The 17,507-nt window shown below is 43.7% G+C and overlaps 2 protein-coding genes across 2 annotated transcripts in view; one reads left to right on the forward strand and one right to left on the reverse strand.

The window, feature by feature from the left end:
- Positions 1-3,133, reverse strand: part of TUBA4A (tubulin alpha 4a) — an 18,393-nt gene extending 15,260 nt beyond the window's left edge. The window contains exons 1-4 of the mRNA XM_044669438.1: positions 3,068-3,133; positions 973-1,195; positions 520-668; positions 4-293 (exon numbers count right to left, since the gene is read on the reverse strand). Coding sequence (XP_044525373.1) covers positions 4-293; positions 520-668; positions 973-1,195; positions 3,068-3,070 — 665 coding nt within the window. The 5' untranslated portion in view covers positions 3,071-3,133. The remainder of the gene's footprint in view (positions 1-3; positions 294-519; positions 669-972; positions 1,196-3,067) is intronic.
- A 10,532-nt stretch (positions 3,134-13,665) lies between these two features.
- On the forward strand, positions 13,666-16,907 carry LOC123242747 (tubulin alpha-1D chain). Its single transcript, XM_044670774.1, has 3 exons — positions 13,666-13,801; positions 14,221-14,369; positions 15,924-16,907. Exons 1-3 carry the CDS (start codon positions 13,681-13,683, stop codon positions 16,905-16,907), a joined length of 1,254 nt encoding a protein of 417 aa, XP_044526709.1. The 5' UTR covers positions 13,666-13,680.
- The last annotated feature ends 600 nt before the right edge of the window (positions 16,908-17,507 follow it).

Below are 17,507 nucleotides of genomic sequence, written 5' to 3' on the forward strand. Positions count from 1 at the left end.
GTAGGACGTTCGATGTCCAGATTTCGGCGGCAGATGTCATAGATGGCCTCATTGTCCACCATGAAGGCACAATCTGAGTGCTCAAGGGTGGTATGGGTAGTCAGGATGGAGTTGTAGGGCTCTACCACAGCTGTAGAAACCTGGGGGGCTGGATAGATGGAGAACTCTAGTTTGGACTTCTTGCCATAGTCAACTGAGAGCCGTTCCATCAACAGAGAGGTGAAGCCAGAGCCGGTGCCACCCCCAAAGCTATGGAACACCAGAAAGCCTTGGAGTCCTGTACACTGGTCAGACTGAAAGGCAAGAAAGAATAAAGGTCAACACACACCTAGGTAGGAACCTAAGGCTGAGTCCTGAATCGGAACCAGGCATATCCTAGGAGGTTGGGGCCAAGAATTGGAACACCCCATCTACCTATAGAACATCATGCTCTGCAGAATCCATGTGGACCTTTCAGCTTTTCTCTGAAAATTGTCTAGCAGAACTTCCCAAGCTCCTATCTCTAGCCCATGTACTCACCAGTTTGCGGATTCGATCCAGCACAGGGTCAATGATCTCCTTGCCAATGGTGTAGTGGCCACGGGCATAGTTGTTAGCAGCATCCTCCTTACCAGTGATGAGCTGCTCTGGGTGGAAGAGTTGTCGGTAGGGGCCATTTCGGATCTCATCTGGAAGGAAGTTTATGGAATAGTCAGGGAAAGCCAGGTATTGTGTTCTCAGCATTTTTCCCACTTCCACCACACATAATGTCAGATACTAGGGTGTATAGGGTTTGCAGGTTAGCTTGTGACGAGATACCAGCAACAATATTCAGGGCCAGATCCAGAATGAGATCAGTATACCTTACTCAGAGTTCTGTGAGCTTTTCAGGTAGCAAGGGGAAAAGTCAGGGATCTAGTACAGGCACAGAGTTTGTCCTAGATGTGCTCTCTTATCCCAGGCATTCCAGCCCTCCCCCATCCCTATCCTTACCGATCACTGTAGGCTCCAGGTCCACAAAGACAGCCCGAGGCACATGCTTGCCGGCCCCAGTTTCACAAAAGAAGGTAGTGAAGGAGTCATCTCCTCCCCCGATGGTCTTGTCACTAGGCATCTGCCCATCAGGCTGGATACCATGTTCCAGGCAGTATAGTTCCCAACAGGCATTGCCCATCTGGACACCCGCCTGTCCGACATGGACTGAGATGCATTCACGCTGAGGGAAGAAAGAAGGGTGACAAAATAAGCCCTAAACTCAGCAGACTAACCATTTTATCAGCAATTCTGTCTTAATTTAAGATGGACTATTCTTGGGAGATTCAAGACCTTATAATGGGTAAAGAGATCACAAAATGCACCCCCTTCAAAACTAGAAAGACAGGATAAGACTGATTCCACAATCCCTTGAGATGAGAAAGCAGCAGGAATGCCCGGGGGAATCAACAAAAATGTGTTGGAGATGCTGAAGTGTCTATAAGAAATAAGCAGAAAGGGGCAAATTCTCTTCATGTACAAAGTAGAGAACACCAGAACAAACCCTACCTACCACATTTTAACACAAGAACAGAATAGCCTTTTCCTCAAAAGGTTTTCAGACCTTGGAAGTCTGCACAGTCATCTCCCATAGATTGTTAGCTTTGATGATAAATAGTAGCAGCTAGAATTTCTCCCATCCATAATCAAGGTACTGACATTGACCTATCAAGCTTTTGTGCCCTATACTTCTCCCCAGCTTTTTCCCAATTTAAGCCTCATCCTCTCTGGAGAAAAAAAAAAAAAAAAAGACTGCAGCTGCTTTTCCCACATCCACCCCCACACTGTGAAGCCCAATGCACCACGTCAGCTTGTCACTGTGTATGCCAACCTAGGGAAAGCAGAGCTAAAGCTGGGGAGCTGGGAGAAGCAAGTACAGAGTACACGGGGGTTATAAGGATAATAGCAGATGTCGTTCAAGGAGACGGTTCTTTTTAGCGCTAGATTAACTACTGAAGAGCCAATGAGAGAAGAATTAAGGATCAGAGTGCAGGCGCGCCTCCCAACCCCCACTTCAGGATGGTAGAATGATGGTTACAAAATACTCAAGCAAAGGAAGTGGAACTTGTGGCGAGGCCCCAAAGGCAAGTGCCCTCCATTCTCCTCCGCATTCCCCTTCTGCTAGGGCCACTATATCACCCCACCCTACCCCGATATAATTTCCAGTGAGGTCCCTGACGGAACCCGGGATTGGATTACAGTACTCCCCCCACCCCCACCTTCGGCTATAAATACCATCCACCCTCTACTCCCCCCCAAAAAACTGGCCTCAACCCCAACTCTCCACACTCCCCAGCCCCAGCTGTCCCTGCCCATCAGTCCGTGCGGGTTGGGGGAGGGGTTAACTCTCAGCATGGTCCGAAACCCTTTCCCGCCGTCCGGTAAGCGCCTCTCAAGCTTTCTCCATCCCTACCCCCCCTCAGTTTCCCAATTCAGAAGAGGGGTGCTGAGTCACTGTGGAGGGCCCGTGAGGCTGTAAACTAAGAGGAAGGGGGACGCCTGGCCAGATCCCCGGAGTAATCTGGCCTGTTCCCCAGAGAACCACGTGTCCCATCCATTCCAGTGGTCCCGGATGGGGGCCAAAGAGCCGGACTTCCCTCGCGCGGGAAGGCCAAGGTGCAGGAGCAGCAGAGACCGCGTGACTAGCCCCAGGAGAGGGGGGAAGGGACGCATTTGTGCTTGGGGAAAAGGGGACGGAGGAGGGATTGGGGCCCTTTCCTGTCTATACCCTACAAAGCACAAGATCTTCCACCCCTGACCCCATCTTGCTTTTTCCTTAAGGTCGTGAGACTTCTGCTCTATCCTGTCTGACCTAGACAGAGCTCACACCAGTAAAGAAATAAAAATATACACTTAAATATACAAACATATATATATTATCACATATATGACAAATATATGAAGGAATCTTTAAAAAATCTCTATGCCCAGGAGGAGAGGTTGGGGACCGCTGGGTTGGGGAACCTTAGCTCGGCCCGCGGGGTGTCCTAAGAAAAAAAGGAATCAACAAAGGTAGGAACGGGAGGGATGGGGTTCCAGCCCGGGCCTCACTCACCATGGTGGAGGTCCGGGCCGGAATGTCTCACGTAGAGTCTGCGTGACGGATCTCGGTGAGAACTGCGCTAACTGCAGTGCCGCACAGCTTTTGTACGATTGGGGTGGGGCCAAGCGCATCCGACACGCCCACAAAGGCGGGGACGCTTAGCCAGATGACCACGCCCACCAAACATTGTGGGGAGGGGAGGGGTTGGGGAGGTCCCAGTCCCCGAGACCACACCCTGGTAGCTGGCCTGTGGGGCCGGTCCTACCAGCTCTCTCTTTCCTCTGTCACACCCTGGGGAGGCTCCAGTCCTAAGACTTTGTTTCCTTGCACCACCAGGCCTTAACCCTTTCTTCGTTTGCTGCACTAGGTTTGGGAGTACAAACCCAGATATTAACGCCTCACTCTCAGGACTGACAGGGTCAAGGATTCCGCCGCATGGGATGGGGAAGAGAGCAGGGAAACTTCTCACCTTATGGATCTAAGATCCCAAAAAATTGGCGGAGAAAGTCTATACTTGTAGCTTTTAGACTCTGACAGATAAGGTTCTCTGATCTAGAACCGGGGTCCATGGGGCACGTTTTTCCAGAGGAAAGGTGCTTGAGTCCTTCCTTTCCTTCCCATCCCAAGGTCTAGGTAGCCGCCGGGCCCATCAACTCTTGAACGTTCTTCTGGGTACGCCATCTGGTAATTCCAGCAGGTACTACAGCCACTAGAGTTTCAAAAAGGTAGAAAGAGAGTGGTGAGTCCAAGAGATTGGAGAGAGGAAGTCGCAGTGGCCAATTCCAGAAATATTGCTTAAGCTTTCTTTGCAAGTATAATTGTAGCGCTTCCCGCTCCCTACAGGCAGACACTAACGATTTGAGTTGAGAATCCTTAAATAGGTAAGGAATGCTAGGAATTCTTTGTGTGACTTCAGGGTCACATTCCCCTCCCCCAGTTCTAAACCTTCATCACTGTCACTTTTCACATTGACCACTCCCAGTGCCTTTGGTGGTAGAGAGATCTGTTTCACCTTGAACTCAAACGATCACTTTTCCAGTCACCTTTACTGATTGGGTCTTCTCATTTGGATCATGGGAAAAGAGGACTGGCTTCTACCTCTACTGACTGATGGAAGAAAAATGTAGGTCAATCGATTGACAAATATTTTGTGACATCATTTAAATAATATATTTTTGAAAGGGCAGCATGGTGTAATTGGCAGAGTTGACCTTAGTATTACTAAGACCTGGCTTGAAGTCTTGTCTCTGAGATAATATGGATAGTTATTGTCCTTCCTACAGCAAGAGAACCAGTGACATCACAGGTTGATGTCTTGACTTGCCCATGAATTATATTTAAGTGAGGCATAGTTGCACTAAGCCAACAGCCTCACTTTCTTCTAGAATCATCAAAGTCCAGTGACAAGGGCAACTAGGTGGCTCAGTGGATAGAGAGCCAGTCCTGGATTCAGGAAGACCCGAGTTCAAATTTAGACTCAGACACTTTCTAGCCCTGTGATCCTGCTCAAGTCTCTTAGTCCCAACTATCTGGTCCTTACCCCTCTTCTGCTTTGAAAATGATATTTGCTATTGATTCTAAGAAGGTAAAAAGTCCGGTAGCAAAACAAAAGTCAGGATGACTGGTGACAATCTGGGTTAAAGTGGATAACCTTGGTGTCTTTAATGTCTGACCAAGTTCTAAGTGCTCCATAGGGCCTTTATGGTTGTTGGAACAAATTGTTCTCATTTTCCCCTTTCTCTGGGGAAAGTCTTCACATACCTGAGTTACCTCCCTCCCTAACTCAGCCAGGTTTGACACTTGTCTGCTACCCTCAACCTGCTATAGCCTACCTACTGAGACAGTTTACCAGGGTGTGACCATTGCTCATCTTACAAGTTTGGAACAAAAGGTAGTCACCAAGGGAGGAAAGTAGCCCCGAAAAGGCTGAACACACCATAAACCCCATGACATATATTGAACTATGACAATAGAAGTTGCTTAATGTCTTAGAGTCCCCAAGGCAACTTCAAGACTATAAAGTTGCAGAAAAAGTAGCCATCTGCACTGGTGGGTTCCTTACTGAGAGTTTCCTATCAGGATTCAAGAAATCACAGATCTAGCACTGTGGGGGTACAAAGAAAGGAAAACCCCAACTTCATCTTTCAAAGAACTTACAAATATAGTATGGTAGTTCTCCAACTTTTTTTTTTTTTGCTCCCAGCAATATTATCCTTTGCCATGAGGAACTGAGGTACACAATATGATTATCAGGATAAGTTACACAATTTGGGACACTCTTCACAAGAAATTCAGGGCATTCCCTTTAGAACCATTGATCTAGCTAGAAGGAGAAGGCATACACATGGGAAGGTGACTAATAGTCCCAAGGTAGTATATAATCAGTAACTAATGAGTCATACAGACAATATATGTTATAGAACTTCAAAGGAGAAAGCAATGACAATGGCCAGGGAAGGCCTTAAAGGAGATGGAACTTGAGTTAGGCCTAAGAAGATGAGTAGGATTAAGAGAAGCAGAGAGGAGGGAAAAAATGTAAATAAGAGAGAATATTTCTGCCTTTGATCTATAGCCCTTAAAGCATACTAGATAAACCATACTTATAAAGCTACTCTAATATTTAAAGATTTGCAAAGTGCTATGCTGATGTTTTGCTCTTAACAACAACCCTGCAAGGTTATTATAGATAGGTAGGTGTTATGGATAAAATCTATTATATAACTATATCTAGTAATATAAAGTAGATTTATATTACTATTAAATTATTTTATTTTTACTTAAATTATGTATATTATTAAATAATTATGCATACTATAACATGACACCTTATAGTATATAAAATTTATTGTATTATACATAGATAATGTACAAGACCCTCATTTTTCATATGAGGAAACTGAAGCCAACAAAGGCCAAGTGACTTGGCTTCACTAGCAGACACCTAAAGAGAGAGAGATAGATATATGATCAGGGTGTATTTGTGAGATAGGACCAGTTTGCCCAGAACCAAGTGATTTTACTTCCTAATGTTATGCTAATGCCTTTCTAGATCTCATTTTAGTGGAGTTTGCCCTTCACATTTGATGGCTGAACCATAAGACCTAATCACTGTGTAGGGTCATAGATTTAGAACTATAAGGATACTAAGAACCCATCTATTCTATTTCCCTTATTTTACAAACAAGAAACTGTGGCAGAGGGGTTAAGGGACTTGCTCTAGGTCACAGAAATATTAAACAGCAGAGATGGGATTTGAACCCTGGTCCTCTGACTTTAAATCCAATATACCACTGCATCATATTGCCTAACTACAAGCCTAATTGGGGAAAAAAGAATAAGGGGCTAGAAAGCTTCTGGAAAGTAACTTCCCAAATCATCCTCTTCAAACAGGAATTCCTGAGATCTATATATCCACAAAGGAAATATCCTATGTAGTTGGCTCCTTTATTCTCTAGAGCAGTGATGACGAACTTATGGTACAGTTTCAAAAGATGGCACACAGAGCATTCTCTGTGGGCACACATGCTGCCCCTCCCCACAGAGTTTGTTACTAGGAAGGCAGAAGGGACTCAGGTAGAGCTTCTCCCTTCCCCCTCTCCACCATATCTGCTGACATTTTTTCACATCACCAACCCCCTCTGTCCAGCAGCCCAATGGGAGCACACATTGGGTAAGGTGGCAGAGCTGGAGAGAAGCCGAGTGCTCAGGCCATTCCCTTCCCCTTCTTCACCTGCACTGAGGAATTCCTCACTTTACCCACCCTTCCACCCAGCAGCCCAATGGAAGAGCTTTTTCCCTCCCCTGGGTAAGGTAAGGAGGGGGGAGGCAGGGTGTACCTGGCATTTGGTGGTGGAGCAGAAAGGGCATGGCATGAAGTCTCTAAAAAGTTTGCCATCACTGCTCTAGAGCATCTGATTCTATCTAGGAAGTGAAAGCTTCTTGCACCTAAATATCTCAATGGATTCAGAATGTCATCTATGTAGGTACTCCCTCAACCAGTGTGGTTTTTAACCTATACAGGGTGCTGTACCTCAAATAAAAAATTTCCCAAGTGGGAGAAAGAATAATTCTGTCCTTTGAGCTATAGAGCATTTGATCTATAGCCCTTAAAGCTTGGATAAGCCATACTTATAAGCTAACCAGCCTTGGATCACTTCCTTACTCCCTATCCTTTCCTTTGGATTTCTATGCCTGTATATTGAAACACTGAAACAGCCCAGGATAGAAACTCTCATTTTCCTAGCTGATTTCTCCATGCCTATGATCTTTGGGCTTGGAAACCAATCACACTATCCTTAGCAGGATCCCTATGTATGAAAATGTCTGAGCAACCCTGTCTCAATTATCAGCACCTCTGGAGCTGTCCTGACCTTCAAGCTGAATTAGCTTCCTTAAAGCATGGACTTAGGATTTCTACTCCATGGCAGAATCATAGGATCATAGACTGTTAGTTAGAAGAGACCTTAAAGATTTTCTAGCACCCCTCCCAACCCTGATTACAGCTGAGGAAACTGAGGCCTAGAGAAATTGATTAATTGACTCTGACAAGGTGATACAACCAGGAAATGACAGAACCAGGACTTGATCTCAGCTCCTCTGACTCTAAATCCAGCATTTTCTCTACCATGGTCTGCAGACCAGAGTGCCTAAAGCTACTGGTGACATCCTTGCTTATATCTCTTCCCTGCTTCTTCCCAGTCCTCCTTTAAAGATATTACTCTTGGCTCCAGTGTGAGAGGAACATTGGTGAAATACCCTAATATGGAGGTGTCAAGAAGGGGTGTAAAGAAGAGGTCATATTCTTCTCTATGCCAGTGCTCATCTCCTCCCTCCAGACACCAAAATCTGTTCTTTGATTGATCTTTGACCTGTTCTCAAAAAAAGGGAAAAAACTGCAAAAAGGCTTGGAAATGTAATATGTTATGCGTATATATATATATACATATATATATATAAAATATGTATTTATATATGATAACATTCCCTTTTATAGGCCCAGCACAAAGTAGGTGACTCAATCTGAGCTGATCAGTTCATTGCTAACCAGTTTCATCCAATTAATTTATCCTCAATGGATAAGATTTGATCTGTCCTTGGTTTTGATGAACTATTTCAGGGAATAACCCAGGAAATGTCTAACAGTCCTCTAAACAGGCAAGTCCATTCTATGCATAGAATGGAACAAACAAGATCTAACGTAGAGAAGTCTCATTGCCATGTTAGTTTAACACTTCCATGCCCCTCTCCCCACAAGAATTTCTGTTCCCAAATGATTTTATTTTAAAATAATGCAAGAAGAGACTATATGCATCATTATTAACAGAGGGAATGAGTTTAGTGGATACTTTTCATCTTGATTTTTGTCTTGGGGAGAGGGAGTGAAAGTAGTAACATCTAATAATAACAATGAATATTTCTATAATGCTATAAGGTTTGAAAAACACTGTACATGCACATGATCCAATATGACCATTAATCGAGTCCTGTGAGGCAACTTAACAAAAAAGAAAACTGAGGCTCAGGGATGTTACATGACTAGTTTAAAGTCAAATGAGTAGTATGTTTCTAAGGCAGGATATAAAGCCTTCAAGCCCAATTCTTTTTTTTTTTTTTAAAACCCTTACCTTCCATCTTATAATCAATTCTTTGTATTGATTCCAAGACAGAAGAGCAGTAAAGGCTAGGCAATAGAAGTTAAGTCATTTTCCCAGGGTCACACAGCTAGGAAGTGTCTGAGGTCAGATTTGAAACCTGAACTTCCTATCTTCAGGCCTGGCTCTCAATCTACTGAGCCACCTAGCTTCCCCCTCTCCCCACCCACCCAAAGCCCTCTTTTCTTTGTCTGTTATACAAGAGAGAAAGTGGGCAAGGTGGTACAAAAGTCACCATTTTGCCTGGGTACAACCTTTCAAAGCCTCTTTCTGTAGGAGGAGACCAGAGGAGGCTAATTACACTATACATGGAGGAGATGAGCTTCAAAAATGAGTTTCACCTTTAATATTAACAAGATTTAGAACTGGAAGTAACCTTCAAAATTGTGAAATCCAACCATCTCATTTGCTCATTGAGAAAACAGAGATCTAGAGAGTAACTTGCCCAAAGTAACCCAGAGAGTAAGTGGGAAAGCTGCCATTTAAATCTGGTTTAATGGTGCTAAATCCAAAGGTCTTTCTGTTACACCATGAATGGGAAAGGAGTGTCATAGAATTCTAGGTGTCCTTCAATCATCCTTCATGCCTATATTCTTTGCTGACTTCCTTTTAGCTTTATTTATTCTTGATCATTGCAGGATTCCATTTACTGTAACATCTTCCCATCCTCAAATTCCAAGTCACCATTTAGGGGTAGCATTTAAGGGGTGATCCCCTTTAGAAATTTCCTCTAGTTTGTGAGGGCCTAGGGTGTGACACCAGCAAACAGACTGGGGCAATATAAGCTCTGTGTACCTGCCCCGTTGCCATGCACACTGTTACTGAGGCCCAGGGCACCTTCTCCACCCCCTTACATTTCTGTTTGGGCTGTGGGCCAGCAAGCCCAAGCCATGGTAACCAAGTCAATGGGGCTGACCCCCTGGGATTGTTTCTAACAACACACCCCCCCTGAGAGCCTAGCCCAGAGTATAAGGAGGGATCTCTAGGGCTGTTCTCACTCATTCAGATCACTGTCACTCCTGAAGTCTCCATTGGCATACAGAATCAGACTCTGAGCAAGATGGTAAGTCTAAGGAAGAGACTCAAGTGGTGACAGTAAGTAAGGGCTGTTTGCTAGAATAAGAGAAATCTTCAGAGTGTGTGTGTGTGTGTGTGTGTGTGTGTGTGTGTGTGTGTGTGTGTGTGTTTGTGCAAGTGCCTGCTTGGGCTGGAGTGCTATGGTGTGTTGCTAGGGGAAGAAGCAACTGCAGAATGTACAATTTATGTCTAAAAGGATGGGAGTATGCCAGAGGCAGGAGAGGCCTGCAGTAAAGAGGAAAGGTATTTTTTTCTTGGGGGGGGGGATTTAGGAATGGGGATGGAGGTTTTGGGAGTGGGACACAGGGATCTGAACCATTTTTGCATTCTTCCAGCTAAGAATGACCAGAACAAGAAAAAGTTCAGGGGTTCTCCCAAAAGAGTAATGGCAACTACAAGGAAAACAGAATGTTCCCCAAATGTTTATAGTTTTATTTAATGGTTAAAGCTCCAAACACTATGGAATTTAGGCTTTAGGATCCTGCTCTCCAGCTCTCTAAAATGGAGTCATTACAGCCTCTTCCCAGTCTACTACTGTTTGTGAATGAAAACAAATCCTTTTTAGAAGCGGCTTCCTTTATTTCCTCCACAAATTCCAATGGAGCTACCTATTTGCTTCCCTTTTCCTTTGACCTGTCTGCTTTCATATGAATGCATTTCCTCCCCTGTGTCTCCTTCAGAAAGCTTCTCTTTTGAGGACTGGGGTGTGTATGTGTGTGTGTTGCTAGGAGACGGAGTAACTGCAGTATAAACAATATCTTTTTATGTAAAAAGATGAGAGTGTTCTAGAAGCAGTAAACAGACAATCAAAAGAAAAGGTGGGTTTGTTTGTTTCTGAGGGGGGAGCAGATTTAGGAATTGGAAACAGGTTTTGGAAATGGGATACTGGGGTCTGAACCATATTTGTACTCTTTCAGCTAAGAACAGCTGAGAAGGGTAATGGCAATTACAGGGAAAACAGAAAGTACTCAGCAAGTTTTTGTAGTTTTCTTTAATGATCAAAGCACTGAACCCTAACTATGGAGTTGGATCCTCCAGGAACAGATTCTAAAGCACTCAGTCTCTTATCTGACCACCTTGTTTGTGAATTAAGGCAAATTTCTCTTTGACCCTTCTCTTCTCATCTAAATGCATTTCTTCCTTAGTACCAACTTCAGACAGCTTTTAAGGTAACTGTCTCAATGCACAGATATAACAACATCACACCCTTATTTAAAATGAGCTTTCAGTAGCTATTGTCTATAGGATAAATTTAGGGCCCTCCACAATCTGACTTTTAAGTTATCTTTTTTTTTTTTCAGCCTTATTAGATGTCTGTAACTCATATCAATTAGGGCCATGAATATCAGATAGTTATCCTTCTATATCTTTCTATCTTTGGGGACAGAATTCCCACTTTCAAGGCTGACACCAACTATGTGCTCATTGTATTCTTATACTGGGAAAGAGAGGCATTATAGTACAGTCAAAAGAGATACTGGATATGGAATTAGAGGACCTGAGCTTGAATCCCAGCCCTATTATTTACTGTTTAACCTCTGGCAAGTTACAACTATTCTGAGCCTCAGTTTCCTCTTCTATAAAATGGAGTTGGACTAGTGTGGGAGTCCTTGGGAGACCTTGGAGTCAGAAGGACTTACCTCAAATCCAGAACTACCACTTTCTTTCTACCCATAAGTGTGTCTTGACCAAGTAACATAGCCCTTTAGGCCCTTGGATTCCTTATCTATAAAATGAGAGGGTTAGGCTAGATGGTCTCTAAGGTCCTTCCCAATTCTAAACTTACAATCTTTTGTTTTCTAAGGTCTTTTTCATCTCTAAATCCTCCCAAAATCTGGGAGTTGAGGATGGGGGCAAAGCAGGGATGCAACTAAAGGGCTTAGCATAGATTGACCCAGGAGAGTACTTATTCCTTTCTCTTTCTGGGCCTCAAAAAAATGGTTCCAGATCTCCTGTAGACTAAGAACTAAAAATTCAAGACTTCCTCAGCTCCCAATCTTAGGTCACATGGTGAGGGGATCAGGGGAGCTTTTTTTGAAGATATATTACATACTCTAGAAATGGCTAAGAGAGAGAAAAAATCCTTAACATGTTCATTGAGCTCCTTTCTGGTATTCCTAGATTCCAGACCCACTTTCTGCCTTTTCCAATGAATTTTCTAGTTTAAACATGAACAAAAAAGGCTCTCCTCTCTACTTTTCCTCCTCCTTATCTCTCACCTCCCGCACTCTCACTTGGGTCTTGTTCCCATCCCTCAAAGGACCCTAATTTCCTCTCTGGCAGGAATTAGTTATATCTTTCTTTGCCAGGCCCTGCTCAACTTTCTCCAAGATGCTTTGTCACTGGAGCCAGGACTTCCCAGTCCACTATTCCCCTGTAGGGTTTCAGCCTTTCTGCTCAAAGCTAGTTTGGGGGCACCTAGAATCTAATACCTTCAGCTCCAAATTCCCATTTCCAACTTCATGTTCCACAACTCCATCTGGATGTTGGTACCTCAAAGTCAACAAGTCATTATCTTCACTTCAAAATCCTCCCTTCTACATTCCTAGTTCTGATGATGGTATTAACCATTCTTCCAATTACTTAAGCTTAATCTAGAAGTTGTCTCTGACACTTCCCTCTTCCTTTCCCCCTGCCCCCACATTCTGTATTCATTGCCAAGTCCTCATTCTACCTTGGCAATAATATCCCTGGTATCCATTCTTTCCTCTCTATTCACACTACTACTATTGTATTTCAGACTCACATTGTATTTTACCTGGACTACTCTAATAGTTTCTTAATTTGTCCCCCTGGGTCATCCCTCCCCACCCCTTCTTCCCCATCCAGAATCCTAATGCCCAGGTCTGACCTTACCACTGCTTTGCTAAAAGACATTTGGTGACTCCTTATTACTCTCAGGATAAAATATAAATTTTGTAGACAGTTGCCTAAGATCGACTACAATTTGGCAACAAACCTTCCCTTCTAACATTATTAGATACTCCTCCTCTTTACTGTATCAGTGTCCTGGTCAAATTTTTGCTAATCGTTTTCCCCCTTTCATCCCCTACTCTCACATCTCTGTCATTTTACACAGGTTATTTTTAGTGCCTGGGATACACTCCCTCTCAATGTAACCCAGAGTGAAGAGCAACGGAATAGGAATCCAAAGATCTAGCATCACATCCTTCCGATAAGATCCAAGGGCAGCTACAATGTTATTTTTTCTTCTCAAATTCCCAATACCTTGCATATAGTAACCACATAGTAGATACTTGGTAATTGAATTGCTTATTTTTCATGAATTGGCCACCAGAAAATTCTTATGGCACAGAAAAGATTGGAATATTTAGAATTTTCTTCCTATCCCAGGAACTTCAGTTCCCCCCTTCAGTATTCATTTTCCTTATCTGTAACATTAAGGAGTTGGAGTGGATGGTTTTCTATAGTCTTTTCTATCTCTAAAAATTCTATGATAATCTAAGTGTCTCAGTAGATAGAGAGCCAGGCCTGCAGTTCAAATCTGACCTCAGATACTTCCTAACTGTGTGACCCTGGACAAGTCACTTACCTGCCATTGTCTAGCCCTTACTGTTCTAGCTGTGTGACTTTGGGCAAGTCACTCAACCCCCACTGCCTAGCCCTTACCACTCTTCTGTCTTGGAACCAATTCAAGTATTGATTCTAAGTTGGAAGGGAAGGGTTTAAAAAAAATTCTATGATAACCTATGCCCAGGAAGGAAGGAAACCCTATTCTAGGCAAGACTAGCTTCTCTCTCTCCTAGAAGTGTTCTTTCTTCTTTTCTCTCCTAGCGTGAGTGTATCTCAATCCACGTGGGTCAGGCTGGTGTGCAGATTGGCAATGCCTGTTGGGAGCTGTACTGCCTGGAACATGGCATCCAGCCTGATGGGCAGATGCCCAGTGACAAGACCATTGGAGGGGGCGATGACTCCTTCAACACTTTCTTCAGTGAAACTGGGGCTGGCAAGCATGTGCCTCGGGCTGTCTTTGTGGACCTGGAGCCCACAGTGATTGGTAAGTTCAGCTTAGTCTGTGCTTGTGCCCTTGGTCCCGGGTACCACATCCATGTTTCTTAACCCACTGAGAACATAGAAGCAGCAACTATTCCTTATTTTTAGTCTCCCTTCTCTTTGGAATTAATTGGAGCTAAAACTCTGAGGATACAGATTGTTATTTAGTCCCTAAGCTTCAAGGGTCCAACTTGATTCAAAAAAAAATCCTCTGTTCCCCATCCTTCAAAGTAAAGCATACTGTCCGGACTATATTATCATTAGTAAATGTTTATTCAATTGAATCAAAGGGCTTTAGATCTACCTTCATCTTAAATGAAGCTTTCAAGGCTGGGACCCATAAACAGGGTGGCTTTAGTTTCCCTTAGTCTCTCCCAACAAGACCACAAGAAATGGAAGGACCAAAGATTATGCTCATTGCAGATGAAGTTCGGACTGGCACCTACCGCCAGCTCTTCCATCCAGAGCAGCTCATCACAGGCAAGGAAGATGCTGCCAATAATTATGCACGAGGCCACTACACTATTGGGAAAGAGCTTATCGACTTGGTACTGGATCGAATCCGAAAGCTGGTGAGCAGTCCCTGTTCAGAGAAGGAAAAAAGGGTCATGGGGGCAACAGGGCAGCTAGGGTCTTCACCCTTGCAGTGGTGAAGAAACAGGATCAAGCAGGAAAAAAGGAAATTGTAGTTTCAGAGGAAAGTGCCATTAAAAAGAAAAAAGAAAAGAAAAAAAAACCCTCTTACTTTCTATCTTAAAATCAATACCACGTATTTTGATTCTAAGACAGAAGAGTGGTAAGGGCTAGACAATGAAGGTTAAATGAGTTGCCCAGGGTCACACAACTAGGAGGTGTCTGAGGTCAGATTTGAATCCAGGACCTCCTATCTTTAGGCCGGACTCTCTCAATCCACTGAGTCACTTAGCTGCCCTTATATTTTTTCTTGAAGAACCATATATATTTAAACCCTTACCTTCCATCTTGGAATCAATACTATGTATTGGTTCCAAGACAGAAGAGTGGTAAGGGCTTGGCAATGGGGGTTAAGTGACTTGCCCAGAATCACATAGCTAGGAAGTGTCTGAGGCCAGATTTGAACTTGGGATCTCCCATCTCCAGGCCTGGCTCTCAATCCACTGAGCTACCCAGCTGCATGTCTTGACTGTATCCTATTATATAGTGCAAGAGACATGGTAAATGAGAGCTCACAACACAGAGACTAGTGGATTGGTGGAGAGAGCTATGAAATCCAGAAATACCCCAAGAGAAATCTTACATGGATTATAGACAATAAAGCACAAGCATCCCAATCATTTAATTGGTTGTCATAGATTAAAAGGATACTGAGTACTTTCCTTAGCTATTTGTTGATTATCCACTGACTGACTTTAGTCGTTTACCAGGAATAAGAGACCACCTTCTTTTCTTGTTGATCAGTCAATATATAGCACTTCCAAAACCAGCTAGAGTGAAATAGAAAATGGTGGGGGGGGGGGGGGGAGGAGTCTAGGGTTAGGGAGATGGGACAGGGTAGACTGGTCATTAAATCATGTCTACAATGTTCAAGCGAAGTTGGTCTTAGGACTCCAGGAATTTTTCTAGAGTGAAAGAGGGGCTAGATGAGAAGATAATATTTTTCTCTTTAAGGAATAACCAAAGGAGATTTTTGCTCATTTCAGATAATCTCTTATGGAGGTCTTTCAAAAGTTTTTAAAAGCCCCAAACACCCAAACTTAAAAAAATTTTTTTTAGTTAATTGATTAATTAAGAAAATTTTTCCATGGTTACGTGGGTCATGTTCTTTTCCATCCCTCCTCATACCCCCTCCTGTAGCCAACACGCAATTCTTTTGGGTTTTACATGTATTATTGATCAAAATTTATTTCCATAATATTGATATTTGCACTAGGGTGATTGCTTAGAGTCTACATCCCCAATCATATCCCCATTTGACCCATGTGATCCAGCAGTTGTTTTTCTTCTGTGTTTCTACTCCCACAGTTCTTTCTCTGGATGCAAACAACCAAATGTTAAGAATTTCAAAAATTTTTTTTTTGTTTTTCATGCTTGCATCATCATATCCTAATCTTTTCTTTTTTCCTTCCAACCTCCATTCTCATTTTCAGGCTGACCAGTGCACAGGGCTCCAGGGCTTCCTCATTTTCCACAGCTTTGGAGGTGGAACTGGCTCTGGCTTCACCTCTCTGTTGATGGAACGGCTCTCAGTTGACTATGGCAAGAAGTCCAAATTAGAGTTCTCCATCTATCCAGCCCCGCAGATTTCTACAGCTGTGGTAGAGCCCTACAACTCCATCCTGACTACCCATACCACCCTTGAGCACTCAGATTGTGCCTTCATGGTGGACAATGAGGCCATCTATGACATCTGCCGCCGAAATCTGGACATCGAACGTCCTACTTACACCAACCTCAACCGTCTCATAGGCCAAATTGTCTCCTCTATCACAGCTTCTCTCCGTTTTGATGGTGCCCTTAATGTGGATCTCACAGAGTTCCAGACCAACCTGGTACCCTACCCTCGAATCCATTTTCCCCTGGCAACCTATGCACCTGTCATCTCTGCTGAGAAGGCCTACCATGAGCAGCTCTCAGTGGCAGAGATCACCAATGCCTGCTTTGAGCCAGCCAACCAGATGGTGAAGTGTGACCCTCGCCACGGCAAATACATGGCCTGTTGCCTCCTGTACCGTGGTGACGTGGTGCCCAAAGATGTCAATGCTGCCATCGCCACTATCAAGACCAAGCGCACCATCCAGTTTGTGGACTGGTGTCCTACTGGCTTCAAGGTTGGCATCAACTACCAGCCACCCACTGTGGTCCCTGGTGGGGATCTGGCCAAGGTCCAGCGAGCAGTGTGTATGCTGAGCAACACTACAGCCATTGCAGAAGCCTGGGCTCGCCTGGACCACAAGTTTGACCTGATGTATGCCAAGAGGGCATTTGTGCATTGGTATGTAGGTGAGGGCATGGAGGAGGGAGAGTTCTCTGAGGCTCGGGAAGACATGGCAGCCCTAGAGAAAGATTATGAAGAAGTGGGTATGGATAGTTTGGAAGGGGAAGGGGAGGAGGAAGAGGGAGATGAGTACTAAAGAAAGCACATGGATGCTTCTTTCAAATAAAATGCTTTATCCTCAGTGTCCACATGAGTCCTCATTTTGTCTCTGTTTAAGTTTTAGAAATTTGCCTGGGATTTGGGATTCTGACTCTAGAAAGAAATAACATCTGGAATCTCTCCATCCACTAACTCTCCAATCAGGCTTTGATTTTGTTTCTCCCATACACACGGAATTGAAGGGATAAATTAGACTTTTTTTTTAAAGTGGGAGTTATTGAAAAAAAAAGAACTTGAGCCCCAGGTACAAGATTTTATGATAGCAAAACATGGTAATGATTAGCAATCACAGCAATCCAGGACTCAACTCTTTCTGCATTTTTACCTTGTAAAAATACATGGTTGGGGCAGCTAGTTGCAGCACAGTGGGTAGTACGGGTGGAGTATCAGGCCTGCAGTCAGGAGGTCCTGGGTTCAAATCTTATCTGACAGATCCTAGCTGTGTGATCCTGGGCAAGTCATTTAACTCTAATTCTCTAACCCTTGCTATTCTTCTGCATTAGAATTGATACTATGACAGAAGGTAAGATAGATAGATAGATAAGGAAAGAAAGAAAGAGAGAGAGAAAGAAAGAAA

The sequence above is a fragment of the Gracilinanus agilis genome, chromosome 3 (genome assembly GCF_016433145.1).
Source record: "Gracilinanus agilis isolate LMUSP501 chromosome 3, AgileGrace, whole genome shotgun sequence".
In the NCBI taxonomy this organism is placed as follows: domain Eukaryota; kingdom Metazoa; phylum Chordata; class Mammalia; order Didelphimorphia; family Didelphidae; genus Gracilinanus; species Gracilinanus agilis.

Bases quoted from the DNA above. Each gene is read 5' to 3' on its own strand.
- LOC123242747 (XM_044670774.1), top strand. From the start codon at position 13,681: ATGCCCAGTGACAAGACCATTGGAGGGGGCGATGACTCCTTCAACACT. The intron at 13,802-14,220 runs GTAAGTTCAGCT...TGCTCATTGCAG, and splicing joins CCTGGAGCCCACAGTGATTG to ATGAAGTTCGGACTGGCACC. The intron at 14,370-15,923 runs GTGAGCAGTCCC...TCTCATTTTCAG, and splicing joins TGGATCGAATCCGAAAGCTG to GCTGACCAGTGCACAGGGCT.